General features: G+C 42.6%; 2 protein-coding genes across 6 annotated transcripts in view; both read right to left on the bottom strand.

Moving 5' to 3' along the window:
• LOC112259212 (glutamate receptor ionotropic, NMDA 2B-like) overlaps nt 1-6743 on the bottom strand; it is a 127552-nt gene extending 120809 nt beyond the window's left edge. The window contains exon 1 of the mRNA XM_042307219.1: nt 5220-6743. The gene's annotated coding sequence lies outside the window, so the exon portion shown is untranslated. The remainder of the gene's footprint in view (nt 1-5219) is intronic.
• A 1042-nt stretch (nt 6744-7785) lies between these two features.
• LOC112226183 (activating transcription factor 7-interacting protein 1) lies at nt 7786-22312 on the bottom strand. 5 transcript variants are annotated; one of them, XM_024390489.2, is made up of 12 exons: nt 22022-22312; nt 18399-19258; nt 17995-18191; nt 17633-17761; nt 17448-17519; nt 17257-17327; nt 16870-16979; nt 15890-16744; nt 15652-15768; nt 15425-15529; nt 15274-15341; nt 7786-9664 (listed from the first exon to the last, which is right to left on the bottom strand). In XM_024390489.2, the coding sequence occupies exons 2-12, from the start codon at nt 19249-19251 to the stop codon at nt 9173-9175; spliced, it is 3069 nt and encodes a 1022-aa protein (XP_024246257.2). In that variant the 5' UTR covers nt 19252-19258; nt 22022-22312; the 3' UTR covers nt 7786-9172. The 5 variants fall into 5 exon arrangements, with proteins under 5 accessions (XP_024246257.2, XP_024246258.2, XP_024246259.2 ...); XM_024390490.2 differs by lacking the exon at nt 22022-22312 and adding an exon at nt 21102-21977; XM_024390491.2 differs by lacking the exon at nt 22022-22312 and adding an exon at nt 19480-19695.
• Nucleotides 22313-24039: the final 1727 nt, after the last annotated feature.

Genomic DNA, 24039 nt, shown 5'->3' with positions numbered 1-24039 from the left:
TTTGAATAAGGCTGTAACGTAACAAAATGTGGAAAAAGTCAAGGGGTCTGAATACTTTCCGAAGGCACAGTATGTGGTATAAAATATTACAGGAGTATTACCCTGGTTGCAATGGTTAGACAAGAACCTTTCCAAATGTACCATGCCCTTCTGAAGTTTGGAATGTACTGCTCTCCTGTTCTTTTTATGTGTAATTGGCTCGGATTTCAAGTTTAGTTTACCTCCCTCCTGTCCGGCCTACACTATAGCTTTTTCAGTGTTAAACTGAGAATATTAATCGACACCTCATGAGATGGGGCGTTTATTAACGAATTTGGCAGGGCATGAATGGTGTGGAGAGATTCAAAATGAACCTTCCCTTGATTTATCTCCTCGCTAAATCCTAATCCTTTCTATCAGTTGATTGAGAATGTGGTTGGATTTTCGCACCTCAAAACAGTTTCAGGGAAAACGGCACGAGCGCTAAATCCTCGTTGGGTCACAGTGTAAAGCGATGTTCAATGTAATTGCTCTCCAAAGCTCGACTTTTCTTTTTTGACCCCTTTTCTGCAATGCCGTATTTGTTGCTATAGAGTTTCCATCTGACTGCAGCGGATCTGTTATTGATGAACAAGGAATAGGGAGGATGGGATAGGTTAGGAACACATTGTAAATGGATGTGCAACCACACACATGGTGAATTTGGCAATAGACTTCAAAGGTCCTAAATGTGATTCATGGGAACTTCGAGATAGGCATGTGCTTTCTTGCTGGGTCAGCCAGACAGTGAATGAGAGCTTCCATTAGAACACTAGGCTCTTTATACCCAGTGTAGGTCCAAAATCCAGCAGGCACTCTGATTGGTGCTTGCACACAACCACACCTGACGCTTCTCTACACTGACGAGGCAAACAAGAGATGCTGTTTCCCTTCAGTACAAGCAATTATGTATTTTACCCAAACATACTGTATGTACTAAATTGTCTCCCTTCCCCCTTAGTACAGTAGGAGTATAATGAATAACTTCTATTAATCCTAATTATACCCATGCATATCTCAAAATACCCTACAAGCAATTTCTCAATGAAGGAAAGTGGATTTGTCTTTTCAGGGGCATGTTGCATAGGCCATACTTTAGATAAATAAATGATTAATTAAATATGCTGATAAATAATGAACTATGTCTCTAGGGCAACAGATTGTAAGTTCTATATTTAATAGATTGATAGGCCTCACACCGACACATGCTGTACACCACATAATCACAGACATACACTTAACACATAAACCAAGAGGGTGACCCTAAATGGAAACGTCAGAGAAAAATAGAGAAAGCTACCATCCAGCCACTATTTCTACCCATTAATACACACAAAATGGCATAAATGCTGAACACATTTTCCTGTAGTTATATCCTCCCTTACGTCGTTGTGTCAATACGACTCTCCTTAATCAGTTATGATGAATTATTAAACATACTTTTTATAGCAGATCATGACACATATTCTCCAGTCTTGGAGTGAATAAACTGCCAATAAATAGTCTCCTCGCCCCATATACTGTCGCTCCCTCCAATCACCAAGTGAGTAAGCCCAGTGTCTGATCCACAGATGCATTCAGTGGGTTGAATGAGAGGGAGACTGACAGATTACTCTAAATTTGAGATGGTTTCATAATCTTAGGGAAGAAGTAGGCCTAAAACATGGGTTAGGGCCTGTCTGTTAGACAGCATAGCGAGTGACAAAGATTAGGGGTGGTGGAACGGAGATTCTGAATGTTCACAGCCCCTGCAGTCTCCTGGCCTTGCTAGAGTCTGCAATGGCTGCAGCACACAAAGCATGAAATGTAGAAGATGCAGGACAACGTTGTCTTTTTGATGGAGATCATATGCAAACTTCTATGTTTTAGGATGAAACTCCAGCGTATTTAAATGGTTACTTAGGTTAAACAATTTCAGAACGCACCCTGAATAATTCACGTTCAGTGGTCCTGCAGTGCCAAATGGCATTTTAGAATATGTCCATTTATGGAAATAATGATATGCCATTTAGCAGACACTTATCTAATGCGACTTGAAACATTTTACATACGAGTGGTCCCAGGGATCCAACTCACAGTCCTGGCGTTGCAAGCCCCATGCTCTACCAACTGAGCTACAGAGGACCTGAATAGATTCAGGATATGCACAGACCACAGGAAGTCAACACATGATGTGGAACTGAAGCCCAAGAGGATCAGTCCAACCATTTAAGGTACAACCACAATCGAAGGGATGGGTGGGCCCATACAAACACATAAAACTTTAACATACAGTGGGGAGAACAAGTATTTGATACACTGCCAATTTTGCAGGTTTTCCTACTTACAAAGCATGTAGAGGTCTGTAATTTTATCATAGGTACACTTCAACTGTGAGAGACGGAATCTTAAACAAAAATCCAGAAAATCACATTGTATGATTTTTAAGTAATTCATTTGCATTTTATTGCATGACATAAGTATTTGATACATCAGAAAAGCAGAACCTAATATTTGGTACAGAAACCTACAGAGATCATATGTTTCCTGTAGTTCTTGACCAGGTTTGCACACACTGCAGCAGGGATTTGGGGCCCACTCCTCCATACAGACCTTCTCCAGATCCTTCAGGTTTCGGGGCTGTCGCTGGGCAATACGGACTTTCAGCTCCCTCCAAAGATTTTCTATTGGGTTCAGGTCTGGAGACTGGCTAGGCCACTCCAGGACCTTGAGATGCTTCTTACGGAGCCACTCCTTAGTTGCCCTGGCTGTGTGTTTCGGGTGGTTGTCTTGCTGGAAGAACCAGCCACGACCCATCTTCAATGTTCTTACTGAGGAAAGGTTGTTGTTGGCCAAGATCTCGCGATACATGGCTCCATCCATCCTCCCCTCAATACGGTGCAGTCGCCCTATCCCCTTTGCAGAAAAGCATCCCCAAAGAATGATGTTTCCACCTCCATGCTTCACGGTTAGGATGGTGTTCTTGGGGTTGTACTCATCCTTCTTCTTCCTCCAAACACAGCGAGTGGAGTTTAGACCAAAAAGCTCTATTTTTGTCTCATCAGACCACATGACCCAGTCCTCCTCTGGATCATCCAGATGGTCATTGGCAAACTTCAGACGGGCCTGGACATGCACTGGCTTGAGCAGGGAGACCTTGTGTGCGCTGCAGGATTTTAATCCATGATGGCGTAGTGTTACTAATGGTTCTCTTTGAGACTGTGGTCCCAGCTCTCTTCAGGTCATTGACCAGGTCCTGCCGTGTAGTTCTGGGCTGATCGCTCACCTTCCTCATGATCATTGATGCCCCATGAGGTGAGATCTTGCATGGAGCCCCAGACCGAGGGTGATTGACCGTCATCTTGAACTTCTTCCATTTTCTAATAATTGCGGAAACAGTTGTTGCCTTCTCACCAAACTTCTTGCCTATTGTCCTGTAGCCCATCCCAGCCTTGTGCAGGTCTACAATTTAGCCCTAATGTCCTTACACAGCTCTCTGGTCTTTCCCATTGTGGAGAGGTTGGAGTCTGTTTGATTGAGTGTGTGGACAGGTGTCTTTTATAGAGGTAACGAGTTCAAACAGGTGCAGTTAATACAGGTCATGAGTGGAGAACAGGAGGGCTTCTTAAATTAAAACTAACAGGTCTGTGAGAGCCGGAATTCTTATTGGTTGGTAGGTGATCAAATACTCATGTCATGCAATAAAATGCAAATTAATTACTTTAAAATCATACCAATGTGATTTTCTGGATTTTTGTTTTAGATTCCGTCTCTCACAGTTGAAGTGTACCTATGATAAAAATTACAAACCTCTACATGCTTTGTAAGTAGGAAAACCTGCAAAATTGGCAGTGTATCAAATATTTGTTCTCCCCACTGTATACTGTAACACTAGTAAAAACCATTGTATTCAATTCTATCAGTTTAATGATAATCAACTTTCTACCCATTGTTGTTGTTGTTGTTTTCTCCTTTTAGGAGACCCACAAGAATCTTGTGGTTGAGCCCATAGTTACACATTGGCCAACCATCTAGCCTCATTGCAATGTTACTGACAGGTATGACAGACTACATGGGCTTAAGGGCCCATCTGCAGGTAGACTCATAGTCACATGTAGGGTCAAAATAGAGCGCACCATGGATAATGACAAGCATTACAAGACCAAGTCCCAGGTGGATATGACGCGTATGGAGCTGTAACCTTGACCAATTCTCAGCACACAGTATAAACCCAAACCCTGTCAGCCAAATGATAGGAAAGTGAATTAGAGAAAAGGGGTCAAACACACAGGACATATGATGGATGGACAGGCGGGTGTGTTGCAGCAGACACACTGAGGCTCTCAACTCAAAGCGGAAACAGACAAAGTGCATAATACTGTACGTTGCGACACGTTTTCCTTTGAAATAATGATGTATTCACCAGATAAGCTGCAGGGAGAGGTAGGCGGAAAGGGCAATGGACTCACTCACGCTCCTTCTACTCTCTTACAGTGACACACACACACTGTACATTAACCGAACTGTCTAGAACTGCATTGGAGAGTGGGTGGAAAGGTTTAAAGAGTACAGATACAGGCAAAGCAATAGGAGCTTGTTTATGAGGTATGGAGATGGGTCATTCCACCAATAAAGCGCCTTTTGGGTTCACGTAACAGGTTGACTTTAAAATGAGGGAAATTGGAAACATCAATCATGAGAAATAATCATCTTCAGAAATGACTGTCAAAGCAACAAATATTCTATATTAAAGGGTACTTCATTTAATATAACAGGCTTTTAAAATGCAATATTGGTGCACAATTGAAGGTATCAAAGGGACTCAAAGGGCACTATTGGTGGAACGACCCAGAAACAGATTACGTAGCCTAAATGTGTAGAAAGACTGTGATGAGATCAGAGTTGTTGATTTTATGGACAGACTAACATCTATAAGACCTCAAACAAGGTATTAAAGGCCCAAGGAAAACATCTATAGATATGGTAGAATTTAGGGGAAATTACTGATCTTCGATAATCCACTGTTCAACTTGTTCAATATCCACCTCTATCACACACACACACACCGACACACTGTGGTGCAATGCTATGTATGAAGGACTAGGAATATGTGTGTTAACAGCCACATTGGACGAGAAAATGTGTGCACACATACCATTGAATCAATGACAAAATGAAGAGCCATAGAGAGAGTTTGTGTGTAAGAGAGACACTGTACTCACCTAATTAACCCTTAATACGGAGTGATTCTAAATGTAATTGTGTTTGTAGATAGGAGAAATTGTAACAATCACAAATATATCACTAGAAGATAAAAGATGTTGACTCCTTAATCCTTGATAGTAAAATCCCATTAAAATTCATGAGTAGAAAAAAAGTATTAAAATCAGCTTAAGTCCATTTGGAAAAACCACCAAAAAGTCCTGAATTTCAATTAAGAGTTAATTAGAGGCTTTCATTTGGAGTCCAATCCGAGACAGAGTAATTCCTCAGGAAAACAGCTACGTCCAGAATGCATTTATCATTGTGAAGAATATTTTAAACATTTCTCATTCCCCAATATCTTCATATAATGTAGAGGAGAATCATAACATTCTCCATCAAGAACAAAAGTAAATATAAAGAGGTGGAGAGAGAATGAATTGTGGTTTGCTCTACTTATCTATGTATATGTCTATTACTGTGTTTAATACACTCTCTTTTTCCCTCTCTCACTCTCTTTCCCTCTCTCACTCTCTTTCCCTCTCTCACTCTCTTTCCGGCTCGCATTCCCTCTCTCACACCAAAAAGTCAGATTTTTGTTAGGTCGCAATAAACCCAATTCCCTAACAACCTTTTCACCACCCTGCCATCAACAGTTTTCTCCTCCTATTGCTAAACATTGTTCCAAAAATAACTACACTAAATTACCTGCCCCTTAAAATATATCACAGTAGTCCCAGTAATAACTTACAAAAATGATTCCCCATTTAAGTAAACATAACTCTCAAATTATATCAGAAATACTAAATGACCCTCTGGGATGTGAATCATTTTCTGATGGCAAATGAAAAAGATGGAGCAACAAATAAAGAAATGACTGGATAATTAAGTGTGGGGGTGTAGGTGGAAAACAACGATGGGATAGACATGAACGGCGCTTAAAATGAGAGCGACAGATGAGAAAAGCATGAAAAAAATATCCTCTGAAAGGTAAAGAATTGCAGCAAGGGTTTTAGTCCATTATGTTTGAGTGCTTGTGTGTGTGTGTGTGTCAGAGGGAGTGAGAGGCGAGGGGGTGGGGGTGTAGAGAGAGATGCATACACAGGTGACAAACCAGTAGAATGAGAAATGAGTGAGTATTAAGTGCCGAGCTACAGATTATGTTTGACAGTCTTCATCAGACAGCAGTCTTATGGTTTCATAAGAGGTGCAGGATGAGATGGGAAGAGTATAATATATTGGTTTATTCCTTTTTTTGCTAGATATGGAGTTCACCTTGGGACCTTGCATTAGTCTCCTCCTGTGTGTGAGTAAAATGATTCAATATAAGGAAACGGAGGCAGTTACACATTTAATGGGAGAAGAGAGTGTTGTGCAATACAGTGAGAGAAAATGTGCTCCTCTGAGACGAGAGGAAGGCGTTGTAGGATGTATCACTGTGGTTTTGATGGGGGTCAAAAGCAAAAAGGTGATGTTCGGGATGGAGAGAAAGAGCATAGGATGGCATGTCATGAAAACAAGTACCAGCTGAATGATTTGATGAAAGAAGCATTCCTCTACCAAGCCATACTGTGGATTAACGTGTGTGTGTGTGTGTGTGTGTTATGTGGATGCGTAACACACACAAAAAGATTGAGACGGACACTAAACACTAAGAGACCTACCTATAAATATAAATAAGAATCCCCAAAATAGAGATGCAAAGGATTGTGGGAGAAGAAAAGAGGTACAAAATAGGAAAGGTAAAAACATGAAAAAGGTAAAATAGTGTCATCAACCAGTCTTTTCTGGGTGGAAAAATCTGGATAATTGAAACACTGGTGGATTCAAAAACTAGCCAAAGTTATGGGGAGGACAGTGAGTGGAGAAATGGGGGGGAGGGGGAGCGTGGGTAACAGGGAAAAGATTGGGAGCCATAGGAATGGTAAGGGAAAGGAGAATGGATAAGGAATTTAAAAAAGAAAAAAAAATCTTTCCTTCCTTTTCTCGTTCATAAATAAAATAAATTGTAGACCAGGTAAATGGAGAAATAGATGAGGAGGCAGAGGACAGAGAGAGCAAGCAAATGAAAAGATAAAGCACCTCCCAGCAAGGCGATGAGGAAGAAGAAGAACAAAGAACGAAAGAAAAAAACAAATACTCCAGTAGCCTCCGTTTTTTCTTGTCTCTATGTGGAAGGGGGGATGGCAGTTGCCAGTTATTCCCCCTCCCAGCTCATCTTCTTTCTTCTTTCAACAAAACAAGCCTCCCCATCCAGATGAAAACATGTCCTTTTCCTCTAGCTCTGGTCTAGTACATACCACTCACACAGGTTAGACATGTTGCAGTGGCTCATCAATATTACTGACTGAAAAGACATGGGGCTATAAGACAAGCATTGCCTGCCTTACTGAACTGAAAATGCTCTGTCCCCTCCCGCCTATCCCTGAGAAATCTGGGAGGGGAGGGAGGAGGGTCCTCTCACAGAATTAGTATGCATTGAGAGAGGAGGGGGTGCCTTTCCAATAAATGTCTAGGAACCAGTGTTAGTGTGAATAAAACTGATAAGGGACTAGCTCCCCCTAGAGTCAAGTATCAATATACCAGTATAGTTTATAAACATTTTAATGAACAATTACAATAGTCTGCATATTTCTTGGTACTTAACCTTTCGGTCAATCTGTTGTCAAGTCCAATGCATTTATTTACATGTTTGTAACCAGCCATTAAGACTATCAGACAAAGCGATCAGCAGATAGTGTGTGAATTACATTGGGTCCAGGGGGGTCCCCTGAATGAGACGTGAGGCCCCCTAAATGCGGGGTCTCTAAATAATACTAATTGAACAATTATATTATTTCTTTAAAATGCAAGTTGTACTGCGACAGAAGTAAATATTAAAATAAAACGAACACCCCTGCCGGTCATGTTTTAAAATATATATATCCACGTGGCTGCACTTGTCATCCCGGGACAGTCCCATCTCTCAGCCCCTTTTCAGGCGTCCCAACTTTTCGTTCTACAAAAAAGGTCCTTTTGTCAAAGACGCATCAAATAATTCAGGCTACAAGAGTGTAGACCTAATGAAAAATCACAGAATGTCATTACAATTCTTGGTGTTTCGTAACGGATGTCTCTTCCCATTCATCTACTCATCAAATGTTAGGATGCTGGAATAATTTTGGACTAGACGAACACACGCAGGTAGCCTACTTTTTGAAGTTATTTGTTTGACAATATGAAAACATGACTAGTTCTGTTCAAGCCAAATTACAAAAAGGTTCAAAAAACATTCAATTACATCCATAGAAAAAAAATGACACAGGAGGCCCTAGATCATGTATAATTTAACTGTAGAACATGTCCTCCAGTGGCAGGAATTGAGCAGGAGGAAAAGAGGTCACATAGGCTTTGGCAGGTTCATGTCTCATGAGATGCAAAACTACTGTGTATTACCATATAATAACATGGTCATTCTGGCCTTCATAGTTTGTTCTTTCAGTTAGACTGACAATTGCAATAAAAAGTTTGAGTTTTCAAATACCTTCAGGAAACTAGGAGAAGAATACTTTATCCATAATCTTTCAGAAACAGGACCAGGCCTTTTCAGGTTTGATTTTCAAATCCTCTCGTCCTGTGTCAAAGATACCATTTTGGTACAATGCTGCACCCATGTGGTCAAACACACAGCAGGCAGACAGTGGTCACATGGGGCCAACCCATTTCACCAGGATGGGCAACAACATTTTCCAGTAACATTCCAATGATAAGTCACTCTTGTAAACACCTGGGCTCAAATATGATTTGAGTGCAAAATTCTGATAAAAAAAATACCAAACACACATTCATTTGAAAATAGAGCAATTAGATTTGCCAGAAGCTTTACTGAACTTTTCACTTTGGCTACCAGAAGAAAAAAAAAAAAATCTACAGAATCAATATTTCTCCTCGTTTTGACTTGACACAACAAATTAACTTAAATCTTAACATTTGGTTAAATTGGAGCTTTCGGTGAAGGGGACGTTAAGACGTCAGTGCACTGAGGCTCACAGAATGGTCCAAAGCGACCAAACACGTCCCTGGCACGGACTGCAAAGTAGTACTTGGAGCCAGAGACAAACTGTGTAAGTGTACAGGCCATGGGCAAAGCCAAGGCCTTCACCTCCCCGATCTTCTTCCAGAGTAGGGGGTGTGTGCTGGGGCCAGAGTGGTCCTGGTGGTAGGCGTATAGGTGGTAGCTGTCCACGGCAGCACAGCTCCTGTCTACCTCAATCACAGACCAGGAGAGCACGATGCCGTCATTCTGGCTCGGAACCCGGGTTATTTTGAGCAGAGGCTGCTGTGGAGGGCTGGTGCTGGCCGCTTCGAGGGGCAGGCTGATAGTTTGAGGTGGGACAGGCAAGGGGGGAAGGGGAGAGGGCTGGGGGCATGGTATGGAAGATGAAGAAGTGGTTGTTGGGGAGGCAATACTTTCAGATGGGGAGCCCTGAAAGAAGAATTTGATCAACTTTCACATCCATTTTCTGTTGACTCTCTTTGGTTGATTAAAAGGCCAATATGTACATTTTCTTCCAATTGGAAAACATTCTGGAACATGCAGTATTCCGTGGCTGCATTCCAAACACTTAAAAGACACACCCTCTCCCCTGAGCCCTCAAATTAAATGGACACTTCTGATGAACCATCATGACATCTGACGAGTTGACACTTGCAGGTGCAAGGGGCGACGGAAGAAGAAATGTATTTTAAATGTACCACTCTTGCCCGGAAATGTGTCACTCGTTCATTTCATGGTTGTTTTCAGTCATCATGGAACCACTGGTAGCTGTTGTGTGTGCCTTATATGCGCTACAGTCAATTATGATTGCATTTCATAATCTTGGCTAGAAGACAACATCCCTGCAGACATCGAATGTTAGCCATCCTACTATATCAGATACATCGAAAATTACAATGTATAAGTGTGATGTCAGGGAAAGTTGTGCGCAAACTATTGTTTCCAAAAGCTAACCAAACAAAAACATAATTACTTTTATGATAAGTGTTTGAGCCGTCATGTGCATTAGTAGCAAAATTTCTAACTTATTTACATTTGTTGACTACTCCATGCAATGTAATGTAGTTTAAGGTTAGGCTGACTTTTCTTAGTGGATGTACAATCAACGTGAATTTAATTATGGGGCGTTTCAGGCCCCGGAGTGAACATAATTGTACGAGAGGTCGACCGACTATGATTTTTCAATGCCGATACCGATTATTGGAGGATTTTTAAAAAAGCAGATACCGATTTATACACTGCTCAAAAAAAAGGGAACACTAAAATAACACATCCTAGATCTGAATGAATGAAATATTCTTATTAAATACTTTTTTCTTTACATAGTTGAATGTGCTGACAACAAAATCACACAAAAATTACCAATGGAAATCAAATGTATCAACCCATGGAGGTTTGGAGTCACACTCAAAATTAAAGTGGAAAACCACACTACAGGCTGATCCAACTTTGATGTAATGTCCTTAAAACAAGTCAAAATGAGGCTCAGTAGTGTGTGGCCTCCATGTGCCTGTATGACCTCCCTACAATGCCTGGGCAAGCTCCTGATGAGGTGGCGGATGGTCTCCTGAGGGATCTCCTCCCAGACCTGGACTAAAGCAGCCGCCAACTCCTGGACAGTCTGTGGTGCAACGTGGCGTTGGTGGAGTGAGCAAGACATGATGTCCCAGATGTGCTCAATTGGATTCAGGTCTGGGGAACGGGCGGGACAGTCCATAGCATCAATGCCTTCCTCTTGCAGGAACTGCTGACACACTCCAGCCACATGAGGTTTAGCATCGTCTTGTATTAGGAGGAACTCAGGACCAACCGCACTAGCATATGGTCTCACAAGGTGTCTTGAGGATCTCATCTCGGTACCTAATGGCAGTAGGCTACCTCTGGCGAGCACATGGAGGGCTGTGCGGCCCCCCAAAGAAATGCCACCCCACACCATGACTGACCCACCGCCAAACCGGTCATGCTGGAGGATGTTGCAGGCAGCAGAACGTTCTCCACGGCGTCTCCAGACTGTCACGTCTGTCACATGTGCTCAGTGTGAACCTGCTTTCATCTGTGAAGAGCACAGGGCGCCAGTGGCAAATTTGCCAATCTTTGTGTTCTCTGGCAAATGCCAAACGTCCTGCACGGTGTTGGGCTGTAAGCACAGCCCCCCACCTGTGGACATCGGGCCCTCATACCACCCTCATGGAGTCTGTTTCTGACCGTTTGAGCAGACACATGCACATTTGTGGCCTGCTGGAGGTCATTTTGCAGGTCTCTGGCAGTGCTCCTCCTTGCACAAAGGTGGAGGTAGCGGTCCTGCTGCTGGGTTGCTGCCCTCCTACGGCCTCCTCCACGTCTCCTGATGTACTGGCCTGTCTCCTGGTAGCGCCTCCATGCTCTGGACACTACGCTGACAGACACAGCAAACCTTCTTGCCACAGCTCGCATTGATGTGCCATCCTGGATGAGCTGCACTACCTGAGCCACGTGTGTGGGTTGTAGACTGTCTCATGCTACCACTAGAGTGAAAGCACTGCCAGCATTCAAAAGTGACCAAAACATCAGCCAGGAAGCATAGGAACTGAGAAGTGGTCTGTGGTCCCCACCTGCAGAACCACTCCTTATTGGGGGCGTCTTGCTAATTGCCTATAATTTCCACCTGTTGTCTATATCATCTGGACAACAGCATGTGAAATTTATTGTCAATCAGTGTTGCTTCCTAAGTGGACGGTTTGATTCCACAGAAGTGTGATTGACTTGGAGTTACATTGTGTTGTTTAAGTGTTCCCTTATATATATATATATATATATATATATATATATACATACATACATACATACATATACATACATACATACAGTGGGGCAAAAAAGTATTTAGTCAGCCTCCAATTGTGCAAGTTCTCCCACTTAAAAAGACGAGGCCTGTAATTTTCATCATAGGTACACTTCAACTAATGACAGACAAAATGAGGGGGAAAAAAAAAATCCAGAAAATCACATTGTAGGATTTTTAATGAATTTATTTGCAAATTATGGTAGAAAATAAGTATTTGGTCAATAACAAAAGTTTCTCAATACTTTGTTATATAGCCTTTGCTGGCAATGACAGAGGTCAAATGTTTTCTGTAAGTCTTCACACAATGTTGCTGGTATTTTGGCCCATTCCTCCATGCAGATCTCCACTAGAGCAGTGATGTTTTGGGGCTATTGCTGGGCAACACAGACTTTCAACTCCCTCCAAAGATTTTCTATGGGGTTGAGATCTGGAGACTGGCTAGGCCACTCCAGGACCTTGAAATGCTTCTTACGAATCCCCTACTTCGTTGCCCGGGCGGCGTGTTTGGGACCATTGTCATGCTGAAAGACCCAGCCACGTTTCATCTTCAATGCCCTTGCTGATGGAAGGAGGTTTTTACTCAAAATCTCACGATACATGGCCCCATTCATTCTTTCCTTTACACGGATGAGTTGTCCTGGTCCCTTTGCAGAAAAACAGCCCCAAAGCATGATGTTTCCACCCCCATGCTTCACAGTAAGTATGGTGTTCTTTGGATGCAACTCAGCATTCTTTGTCCTCCAAACACGACAAGTTGAGTTTACCAAAAAGTTATATTTTGGTTTCATCTGACCATATGACATTCTCCCAATCTTCTTCTGGATCATCCAAATGCTCTCTAGCAAACTTCAGACGGGCCTGGACATGTACTGGCTTAAGCAGGGGGACACGTCTGGCACTGCAGGATTTGAGTCCTTGGCGGCATAGTGTGTTACTGATGGTAGACTTTGTTACTTTGGTCCCAGCTCTCTGCAGGTCATTCACTAGGTCCCCCCGTGTGGTTCTGGGATTTTTGCTCACCATTCTTGTGATCATTTTGACCCCACGGGGTGAGATCTTGAGTGGAGCCCCAGATCGAGGGAGATTATCAGTGGTCTTGTATGTCTTCCATTTCCTAATAATTGCTCCCACAGTTGATTTCTTCAAACCAAGCTGCTTACCTATTGCAGATTCAGTCTGCCCAGCATGGTGCAGGTTTACAATTTTGTTTCTGGTGTCCTTTGACAGCTCTTTGGTCTTGGCCATAGTGGAGTTTGGAGTGTGACTGTTTGAGGTTGTGGACAGGTGTCTTTTATACTGATAACAAGTTCAAACAGGTGCCATTAATACAGGTAGCGAGTGGAGGACAGAGGAGCCTCTTAAAGAAGAAGTTACAGGTCTGTGAGAGCCAGAAATCTTGCTTGTTTGTAGGTGACCAAATACTTATTTTCCACCATAATTTGCAAACATTCTTTCAAAATCGAACGATGTGATTTTCTGGATTTTTTTTTCTCATTTTGTCTGTCATAGTTGAAGTGTACCTATGATGAAAATTACAGGCCTCTCATCTTTTTAAAGTAGGAGAACTTGCACAATTGGTGGCTGACTAAATACTGTTTTGCCCCACTTATATATATATATATATATATATCAAATAATGACAATTACAACAATACTGAATGAACACTTATTTTAACTTAATATATCAATAAAATCAATTTAGTCTCAAATAAATAATGAAACATATTCAATTTGGTTTAAATAATGCAAAAACAAAGTGTTAGAGAAGAAAGTAAAAGTGCAATATGTGCCATGTAAAAAAGCTAACGTTTAAGTTCCTTGCTCAGAACATATGAAAGCTGGTGGTTCCCTTTAACATGAGTCTTCAATATTCCTGGGTATGATGTTTTAGGCTGTAGTTATTATGGGACTATTTCTCTCTATACCGTTTGTATTTCATATACCTTTGACTATTGGATGTTCTAATAGGTACTTTAGTATTGCCAGACTAATTTCGGGAGTTGATAGGCTTGAAGTCATACACAGCGTAATGCTTGAAGCACAGCGAAGAGTTGCTGGCAAATGCAGGAAAGTGCGGTTTGAATGAATGCTTACGAGCCTGCTGCTGCCTACCAACACTCAGTCAGACTGCTCTATCAAATCATAGACTTAATTATAATACACAGAAATACGAGCCGTAGGTCATTAATATGGTCAAATCCGGAAATAATCATTTCGAAAACAAAACGTTTATTATTTTAGATAAACACGGAACCGTTCCATATTTTATCTAACAGGTGGCATCCCTAAGTCCAAATATTTCTGTTACATTGCACAACCTCCAATGTTATGTCATAATTATGTACAATTCTGGCAAATTAATTACGGTCTTTGTTAGGAAGAAATGGTCTTCACACTGTTCGCAATGAGCCAGGCGGCCCAAACTGCTGCATATACCCGGACTCTGTTGCACAGAACGCAAGAGAAGTTACACAATTTCCCTAGATAAAATAAATTCATGTTAGCAGGCAATATTAACCAAATATGCAGGTTTAAAAATATATTGTGTATTGATTTTAAGAAAGGCATTGATGTTTATGGTTAGGTACACATTGGTGCAACGACAGTGCTTTTTTTGCGAATGCGCTTGTTAAATCACCCATTTGGCGAAGTAGGCTATGATTCAATGATAAATTAACAGGCACCGCATCGATTATATGCAACGCAGGACAAGCTAGATAAACTAGTAATAATCGCCAACCATGTGTAGTTAACTAGTGATCATGTTAAGATTGTTTTTTATATAAGAGAAGTTTAATGCTAGCTAGCACCTTACCTTGGCTCCTTGCTGCACTCGCATAACAGGTAGTCAGCCTGCCACGCAGTCTCCTTGTGGAGTGCAATGTTATCGGCCATAATCGGTCTAAAAATGCTGATTATCGATTGTTACGAAAACTTGAAATTGTCCCTAATTAAAATCGTCCATTCCGATTAATCAGTCGACCTCTTAAATTGTACACTTGCAAACGCGATCAAAAACGAGGGCTGAGGGGCTTCCGTTGCCAACTTCTCTTGCTTGGCTAATCATTTGGACCGACAACAAAGATGGCCACGGGGATTCCCCCAATTGCATAAGGCAAGGGTAAGTGGAGGAGGGTGTGTCTTTTCTAAGTTTAAAACGCAGCCCATGTATTGAAAGACGGTTGCTCGGCTTTCGAATATTTGGTAGTCTCACCTGCAGGGGGCGATGATAAACAGCATGCGGAGATCCAACAGCTGAAGTCTGACCAAGAGATGACCTCACTGAAACAATAAATAAAGAGAAAAACAATCTGGGTATTCTGTCAACATAACCACAGACAGTGTTGGCACAAGACACCACATACCGGCCTGTGTGCCGACTGAAGTGGAGGTGGCTGTTGTTCGCTGACCCGCTGTTGAAGGCGAGGGTGAGGCCTTCAAAGCCACCGGAGCCTTCAGCACTCCAGTAACTGCACACAACACATGGGGACAACTTCAGGAGATGTACAACTCACTGCACTTCTGGCCTCTATAATATCATAAAATACTGCTCACCAAAAGGAAGAGGGAGGGAAAGGAATATCAATCTTACCTAGAACATCGTCATCATCATCCTCCTCCTCCTCCTCTGTCAGGTCTATGAATGCTTCTGATTTGGCAGGGTGAGATGCCTGCGTGGAGTCTGAAGGAGTATTTGTAGATTCACTACCTACATAGGAGAGTGTAGGAAAACACAGCTTCTCAGAATGACACTGAGAATCTGGGCAAAACAAACTACTTACATTTACTCTTCCAAGATAACAAGCCAAACTTCTGAGGTGTAAGCTAACCTGTTTTTGCAGGCACCTGTGGTACAGGGGAAGCTAGTTGTGCTGGGGCAGCTGGATGCACAGAGGCAGCTGGTCGCACAGAGGGTTGAGTGCCTGTGGTGGCTGGCATTGAGAATCTTGGTAAGGATGAAGTGGAGTTCGCCATAGACACAAGCCGAATGGACTCACAGACGGAGACAGACACACTGGAGCTGGGCCTGCCGACTGTCCCAGTGGCTCCAGGGTGGGAGATATTGGGTGTGGCCCTGGGTGTGGTTATGGTTGTGGCCCTGCGTGTGGGTGTGGTTATGGTTGTGGCCCTGGGTGTGGTTATGGTTGTGGTTGTGGCCCTGGGTGTGGTTATGGTTGTGGTTGTGGCCCTGGGTGTGGTTATGGTTGTGGCCCAGGGTGTGGTTGCATGTGTGGCCATAGGTATGGCCCAGGGTGTTGTTGTGGTTATGGTTGTGGCCCTGGGCATGGCTATGGGTGTGGTTATGTGGGACGTTGTGGCAGCTGGTGAGTCAGTGGGTGTAGTCGTGGTTGTGGGTGTGGCAGCGAAATGAGATAAGAGGGCAGAAGCAGAGGGGGGCTTGGGAGCAGCAGGGGTGTAGGGAGTAGTCCTCTGCAGGAGGAAGGCAGTGGTGGGTGTCGCAGTGGAACTCGTCATGGCGGGAAGTGCGCACACTGGGATTAGCTGGGAGTTGGTTGGGTTGGTAAGGATGGCTGTCCCTCCACCAGGCAGCTGTATGAGGAATGACTGGAGAGGGAAGGCGGACGGGCCGGGTGCTGGGGTAACACAGGTGCTCAGCATCAAGGTTTGGGATGTGGGTTGAGATCCGGCTGAGGCTGTGGAAGAGGGGGAAGGTAGCAAGGGGGCTTGTGGAGGAGAAAGAAATTGAGACAAAAAAAATGTTAAAGGAAGAGACTGTATACAATGATATTATTAGTTGGTTAAAGAAAACACACAGATTAAGATGAAGAGAAAACTCCCTCCTGCTCACCTGTGGGTACAGGACTAGGGGTTTGACAGCCCTGATCAGTACGTACAGGAGTAGGGGTTTGACTGCTCTGATCATTAGGCTTTGGATCCGGTATGTTGTTCCCCATTGTTCTGTTTACAAGGAGGAGAGGAAATGATTACAGGCAGAGGATTCAGGAAGCTGATCAAAAGGCTGCTCAGTGGAGAATGATGGTAAACATAAGTGGATGCTGAGAGATACAGTATGACATCACTGTGCATCCAATCAATTGCTTTTATCCCAAATAACTCAATGACAAATTTAATCTTCGTTGTCAATGCACCTATTTCTTTGGGTTACCCTCTGGTGAAATGTTTTTTCCCTATGATTAATTGGGACACGCTGCTACACTTCAAATCATTGACTTACCTCAGGCTGAGAATTCCTGATCCTGCTTGGGTGGTTGCTGTGGCAGAAGTAGAGGTAGGTGGCAACAGTACCTGATGAATATAGGGAAGAGCACTTTGTATAGAGTTCCAATGGTACCATCAATCTTTCAAAAAGATCTCTCTGAAATCACAGTCATCATTGAAAGATCAATTGCCTCCATTTTCACTCACCTCTGGAGGCTTGGCATTCTCCCTGGCCTGGATGGCAGTTCCAACTTTCTTAGAAAGTCGGCCAATCTTTGCCTGAAAGGGCACACGTGGAGCATGGATTTGCTTGTCTAATGGGCAATACATTCCAATGTTTTTATCCTAGATTACCCTGTTTGTGTTTTATTTCTCATCTTCTGACAACTGACCTGCAAGCTCTTGAGTGCACTCGGGTGTTTTTCTATTTTGTCCAGTCTGTCTCTGAGCCCCTGAAGACTCTTGTCAAATAGTGTGAGCTGCAGAACACACAACTGCTCCTCAACAAGCTGCTGCACCACCTACAGAGGACAGGGATTTTAATGGGCAAGTGAGGAAAAAAGATGGAAGGTTATTTTATTTGTTTAACCTTAAAACCAGTCCAATGGAGATTTTTTAAATAAATAACACAAGAAGGTAGCACCAATAAAATAAAAGTCAAAAATATGCCATGCAGCTCAGGATACATGACTACAACTTGGGAACTGAGACATGGTTTCTTTAAATAAATAAAACATCTCAATTGAGGACAAACCTTCTTTAGCTTGTGTTGCCTTTCTGCGCTCCCACTGATCTTCAGCTCCACATGAGCCTCCACCTCCTCACAGTCTACTCTGGGCCTCTTATGATGCCTCTCCACCACTTCCAAGTCTCTTTCTCCCTGCTTTTGACCAACATCCTCCGAGTCTCCAGACAAGGATCGTTTCTTCTGTAGAGCAACACCCTCCTCTTCTTGTTTAGAGAGAACACAAAACATTATAATATCAAAACACCGCTATTATCGAAGCTAACATCTTGAAAAAAAAAAATCTCCGCTAGCCAACAGGCCAGTTGAAGTCAGAAATATGACCAATTCCTGCAACCTAGCTAACATATGAACTAAACTTGACATAATCACTTTGGTGCTTCAGTTGGGAATGGAAAAGACTATAGAATTACCTTCATCAATCTGAAGGGGCGTTGGTGAAGAAGGGGACGGACAGTCAACTGGAGCACCACTTTCAAATTGTTCTGGCTTCTCCATGTTAACCTCAACTTTTTCTACCTTTCCTTCACTTTCCCTCTGTTCCTCCTCTTCATCACTCTCATCCTGGACATCATCATCTTCACTAAGCACCAGGAACCCAGGCCTGACCTCCTGGTCTGACTCTGCCGTGTATGACGGGGAGAGTGAAGGGGAAGAGACAGACTCTACAGCCGTGTTGGAGGACAGGAGGAGGGAGGCAGCAGGGTTCAATATGGGCACTGTGTCCGGAGTGGTACCTGGTACCAGGTCTACTTCCATACCATCAACCTCACACTCTCTTACTGCTACTGCTTTCTCTGAACTCACAGGAGAGGAAACAATAACATCCTCCTTGGAATTTTTATCCACCTTTCCCAGTCCATTCATTTTGTCTTCTACCTCAAGGCTGGGTAATGTAGACTCCTTGTCCCCCTCTCCTTCTTCCTGAACATCTTCTACATCAAAGTGTATGTTCTGTGATGAAGAAACCAGTAATTCAGAGGCTGTTGGTTCCTCAGAGGTCTCAGTGGTTAGGGATGTGGCCGTCAGGGAGGAAGGGGCATGAGTGGTGGAATGTGTAGTTCCATGTATTTCTTTATCTACTTCCATAGACACATCTTCACAGTGCTTCCCATTTACCATTACTGGCTGAGGTGGGGATGGCAAAGAACATGGAGAGGAGAGAGTGGTGTGAAGCGATTCCAGTTGCTGTCGATCGCTGACTTTCATAGTCTTTTTTGCTCTGAAGATTTTCCTCAGGGGTTCCTCTGCGACAGCAACATCCATGCTTGACCTGAATGGTGGTGGAGAAGAACAAGCAAAAGAATGTCAATCATGTACAATTCTGTTTTTGTTTTACTCTACTTATTTGCATTTGCCTTTGATTCATGCAAATTAAAAACAAACATACTCATTCATCTCTTCATTAATGAAGTGTATTAAATTCAAATAGAAGTGGGAGCACTGACTTTCCCGTACACACTATTGTTGAAGTCCAAGATAGGACACACCTACAATCATGCAGCTGCACCTCCTCCTCTTTACACCCTGTCAACTCTGATTGGTAGAGTGCAAAGCCTGCCAGGCAACTCAAGCAGGTGATTGATTCAGTGACGGGTTTCAGGGCCTGGTGGGAGGTTTCTGCACCGGGTGAAAAGCGATTGCATTTGTTTTGAAACGGGGCTGCCTCCTGGGCGTGAGCCAGGTGTCCTGCTCTGCCCAACGGTGGCTCAAAAAAAAAAAAAAAAAAAAATTGGGTTAAGTAAGTGAAGTAATGAGTAGGATTCTGTTTTCACATGCAAATATATATATCTGCCTTCCCAATGAAAGCTAGTTTGAAAATTATGACGTTCCATGCAAAAGATGTTTCTGAACGATGCACCATGCTGCTATGTTGACAGCATGAGCATGCAGCCCAGACTACTGTTCCATTTGAGAAGGGTGCTCCTCCCACACCGCTTTTGACCTTTCATGTCACCTAGCAGCATTCAGCATGAGCGCTGTTGTCAGCATGAAGCCCAGATTACTGTTCCATTTGAGAAGGGTGCTCCTCCCTTGCCGCTTTTGACCTTTCATGTCACCTTGCAGCATTCACAGAGGCTGTTAGTTTCTCCAAGCCTGCAGGCGAGAGAAGGAAGGATACAAGAACCCTACCCTTCACTTGCAATAGCCAACAGCCTGGAAACCTGACGTTGAATTTCATTGAAGCACGCACACAAGATGAAAATACATGTATGCATGCATACTTGCCAGGCTCATGCTTACATGGTTCTGTGCATGCTTCAGGTGACAAATCTGAACATTCTGCCAGCACTTTGAAAAGTAGATTAAACTATACTTTCCTGTAGATATTGTCTCATTCCTACCTGCAAACAGACCAACCACATGGACCACCAGTAAAGTTAAACTACAATTTTATTCAACATTCTGGCTTGTAGAGGTCGTGAGAGGAAACTTTCCTGATCCAAACACTAATTTATGCCCAACGTAGATTTCCATTAAATAAAACATCAGGTTTCCAGGCTATAGCCAACTAAGTGGTAAGTTCTGCATATACTTACCACTACCTCATCAAAATAGGAATGAAAATAGGAATGAAAACAAAATCAATCAAAATAACCTTGCATAGTGCCATGCCATCTTAGCCATGTCATCTTGACAAATTTAGGACAGCTCTTAGAGCCAGTAAGTTTGTTTTTTAAAGCAATAAAATAAACCCCATTGAGTTGGAAGAATCTGTAATGACATTAGTACACTTTTTCAAAGATTACATTTTCAAGTTGTTGCCCTCATGGAATGTCATTCCTTAAACTGCCTCATCATAAATCCAGTACTACCTGCAGCTGGAAATGTAATGCGATGCATTTGCTCCATGTAAAGTTTAGGAAGGTGGAGACTTTACTGTCTCTAATATTTTTTTCTGAAAATTCCCCCCCAGAACCTAACTGAGCATTTGATACAATTATTATTATGATTAGTTCTGGGATTCAGAGATTCACTCCATGTGCCCCCCTCTGACAGTATGGGCCTGAATTGACTTGTCAAACCCAAGGGTATGGGGTAATTCCCCTATGATCACATTCATGGAGGATTCCCTTTGCAGTTGGATGAAATTCTATTTAGCCCAGTTAACTTACCTTGTGAAAGGAGGGAATTAAATGCGCCTGTGAAAGGCAGCAATTAAATGCACCTGTGGACACTCAGACTAAGTATCAATGGCTAGACTAAGTACGAGATTGAGACTATCAAACTGCACACCTGAATTTAATTTCACTAATTGATTACTGTTGATTCGTCACACCAGGTGTTGGCTAAGTGAAGGAAGGCGTGGCCAAACTAGTCTTACAGTGTTTGTCACAAAGCAGAATCAATATTAGCCAGGTAACTAACAAACTTTCAGATATAGTGGTTTGTTTTCTGGTTTATTAAAAAAGCTCAAGTAAATGATGGATTATTGAGAATATTGAGTCAGTACCATTTACATTTCAAGTCAATCTTTCTCAGTTAGCTGGCTAAATCATCCATCCTGACATTACTTAAGAGGGCCATGGAGTACACAGGCTTTTGTTCCAGCCCAGAAATCATGACACACTCCTGTGCCTCAAACAATTAAGTTGAATATTGTGATATTTCAATTATGAAGTGGTATATTACACACAATGATTTGTTTTGCACTGACAAAATGAGATCTCTAATAGCACATGTATAAGAAGACTGGCCGTAGGAACATTGCCCTTTAAGTCAAGATGTGCAGGATCTGATGGCTTGGACACATTGACGGACAGTGGTAGCTGTGCTGGAGTAGATTGGTCTCATGGGACAGGGCACGGACTGTGGCAAGGCACTCAAGCAGTAGAAGGACTAAGTAAGTTATGTAAATTTAATTCCGTCAAAATGCTGCGTTAACGGACCTACAATTGCTACATCAGTAAGTTATGTAGATGCCTTTCAATGGCCTCGCCATTTACATAAAATGATCCATTCAGTGAAGTTTAGACTAAGATTTAAAGTATATCTTAATGCAGTAACTCAATGTTAAACACGTGAGGTCACTCACCCTTTACATCCAGTTTCATAACAGGATCCTGTAGTGACCAGAACTTGCTAAGTGCTAAATTGAATCAGCAAATGCTAACTTGCACAGTAATTTAACAACCTAACTTGACCTGTCTCCTTATCCTGTCTGTTGTCACTGATTGGGAGTGAATCACAACCACTCAAAACCAGCACATTCTTAGTATGTGCTAAACTTCCCTGCCCACATTCGTATGTTCTAAACTCCACAGCTAGCCTATTCAGTCCGTCAATTCGCTCCCTCTCAAACAAAGCAGGAAGTGTGATGGGGGAGGGAAATCCAGACAGATGAAGGCGGGGCTACCATTTTTGGGGAAACTGCAGAAATGGAAACAGGTGTTTCAAGGCACTTTCAATTGCACCATTCTTCATGAAAATGAGTCGTCTACATTTTGTAGCAACTCTCATACTCTGTGTAACGGATGTGAAACGGTAGCTTAGTTAGCGGTGGTGCGCGCTAAATAGTGTTTCAATCGGTGACGTCACTTGCTCTGAGACCTTGAAGTAGTGGTTCCCCTTGCTCTGCAAGGCCTGCGGCTTTTGGGTAACGATGCTTCGTGGGTGACTGTTGTTGATGTATGCAGAGGGTCCCTGGTTCGCTCCCGGGTATGGGCGAGGGACGGTCTAAAGTTATACTGTTACATTGATGCTGTTGACATTCGGAAAAGGAGGAGGTCAAAAGGGGGGTGAGTGTAACGGATGTGAAACGGCTAGCTTAGTTAGCTGTGGTGCGCACTAAATAGCGTTTCAATCAGTGACGTCACCATGGTTAACGATGCTTCGTGGGTGACTGTTGATGTGTGCAGAGGGTCCCTGGTTTGCGCCCGAGTATGGGATGGGACGGTCTAAAGTTATACTGTTACATATGCTCATGATACAAAACAGTTCCATCTCAATCCATCCCGCATTGTGCTTCAGGCAATATTATATTTTATTATTATCCTGAATATTGTCCCCACTCATTACTAACTTGTGATGAACTATACCCAGAGGGAAATGAACTATACCCAGGGGGAAATTAACTATACCCAGGGGGAAATGAACTAACATGATTCAAAACCATCTCATATTGCCTCTGCATGTTTACTACTACTTTTTCTTACTGTTTGATTAGTGCTAGAATATTTGTATGCATCCTATAATGTATACTTTTCAGTCGATAGTTTAACACAAATAAGCCTACAGTACATCAACAGCCTAGGTTCTGCAACCTCATTATGCATGTCAAGCTTTTCAGTCAGCCATTTTGGCAGCTGTCAGAAGTTTTAATTGATTAAATTAAATGTTCTAGCTAGGTATCATGTCATTATGAATGAACGACTATAGGCTAAAACAAATATCTTACACAGCGACAATCTCCACAACATTTGGCTCAATTGGAATTACTTATCTTGGACATCAAGTGAGAATCATTTGTTTTTATTTGTCATACATTTTCTGCTCGCTGCCCATTCAAACATGGGCAACACAAGTAATCAAGCTATGAATGAGGGATAGAGCAATTGAGATCCCAATAAAGTAGGCTATTGGCCAGACAGCTGGGTAGGGCCGGACGGACAGGTTTTTAGAAATGTTTGCTCATTTTTTAATAATAAAAAATAAATGCCTTATGTAAATATGTTTTCAGACCTTTTGCTATGAGACTCAAAATTGAGCTCAGGTGCTTCCTGTTACAATTGATCATCCTTGAGATGTTTCTACAACTTGATTGGAGTCCACCTGTGGTAAATTCAATTGATTGGACATGATTTGAAATGCCCACACCAGTCTATATAAGGTCCCACAGTTGACAGTGCGTGTCAGAGCAAAAATCAAGACATGAGGTCGAAGGAATTGTCCGTAGAGCTCTAAGACAGGATTGTGTCGGCACAGATCTGGGGAAGGGTCAGCATTGAAGGTCCCAAAGAACACAGTAGCCTCCATCATTCTTAAATTGAAGAAATTTGGAACCACCAAGACTCTTCCTAGAGCTGGCTGCCTGGCCAAACTGAGCAATCGGAG

Source organism: Oncorhynchus tshawytscha, linkage group LG27, assembly GCF_018296145.1.
Source record: "Oncorhynchus tshawytscha isolate Ot180627B linkage group LG27, Otsh_v2.0, whole genome shotgun sequence".
NCBI classification, from domain to species: domain Eukaryota; kingdom Metazoa; phylum Chordata; class Actinopteri; order Salmoniformes; family Salmonidae; genus Oncorhynchus; species Oncorhynchus tshawytscha.
This window is presented reverse-complemented; position numbering and strand designations above follow the sequence as displayed.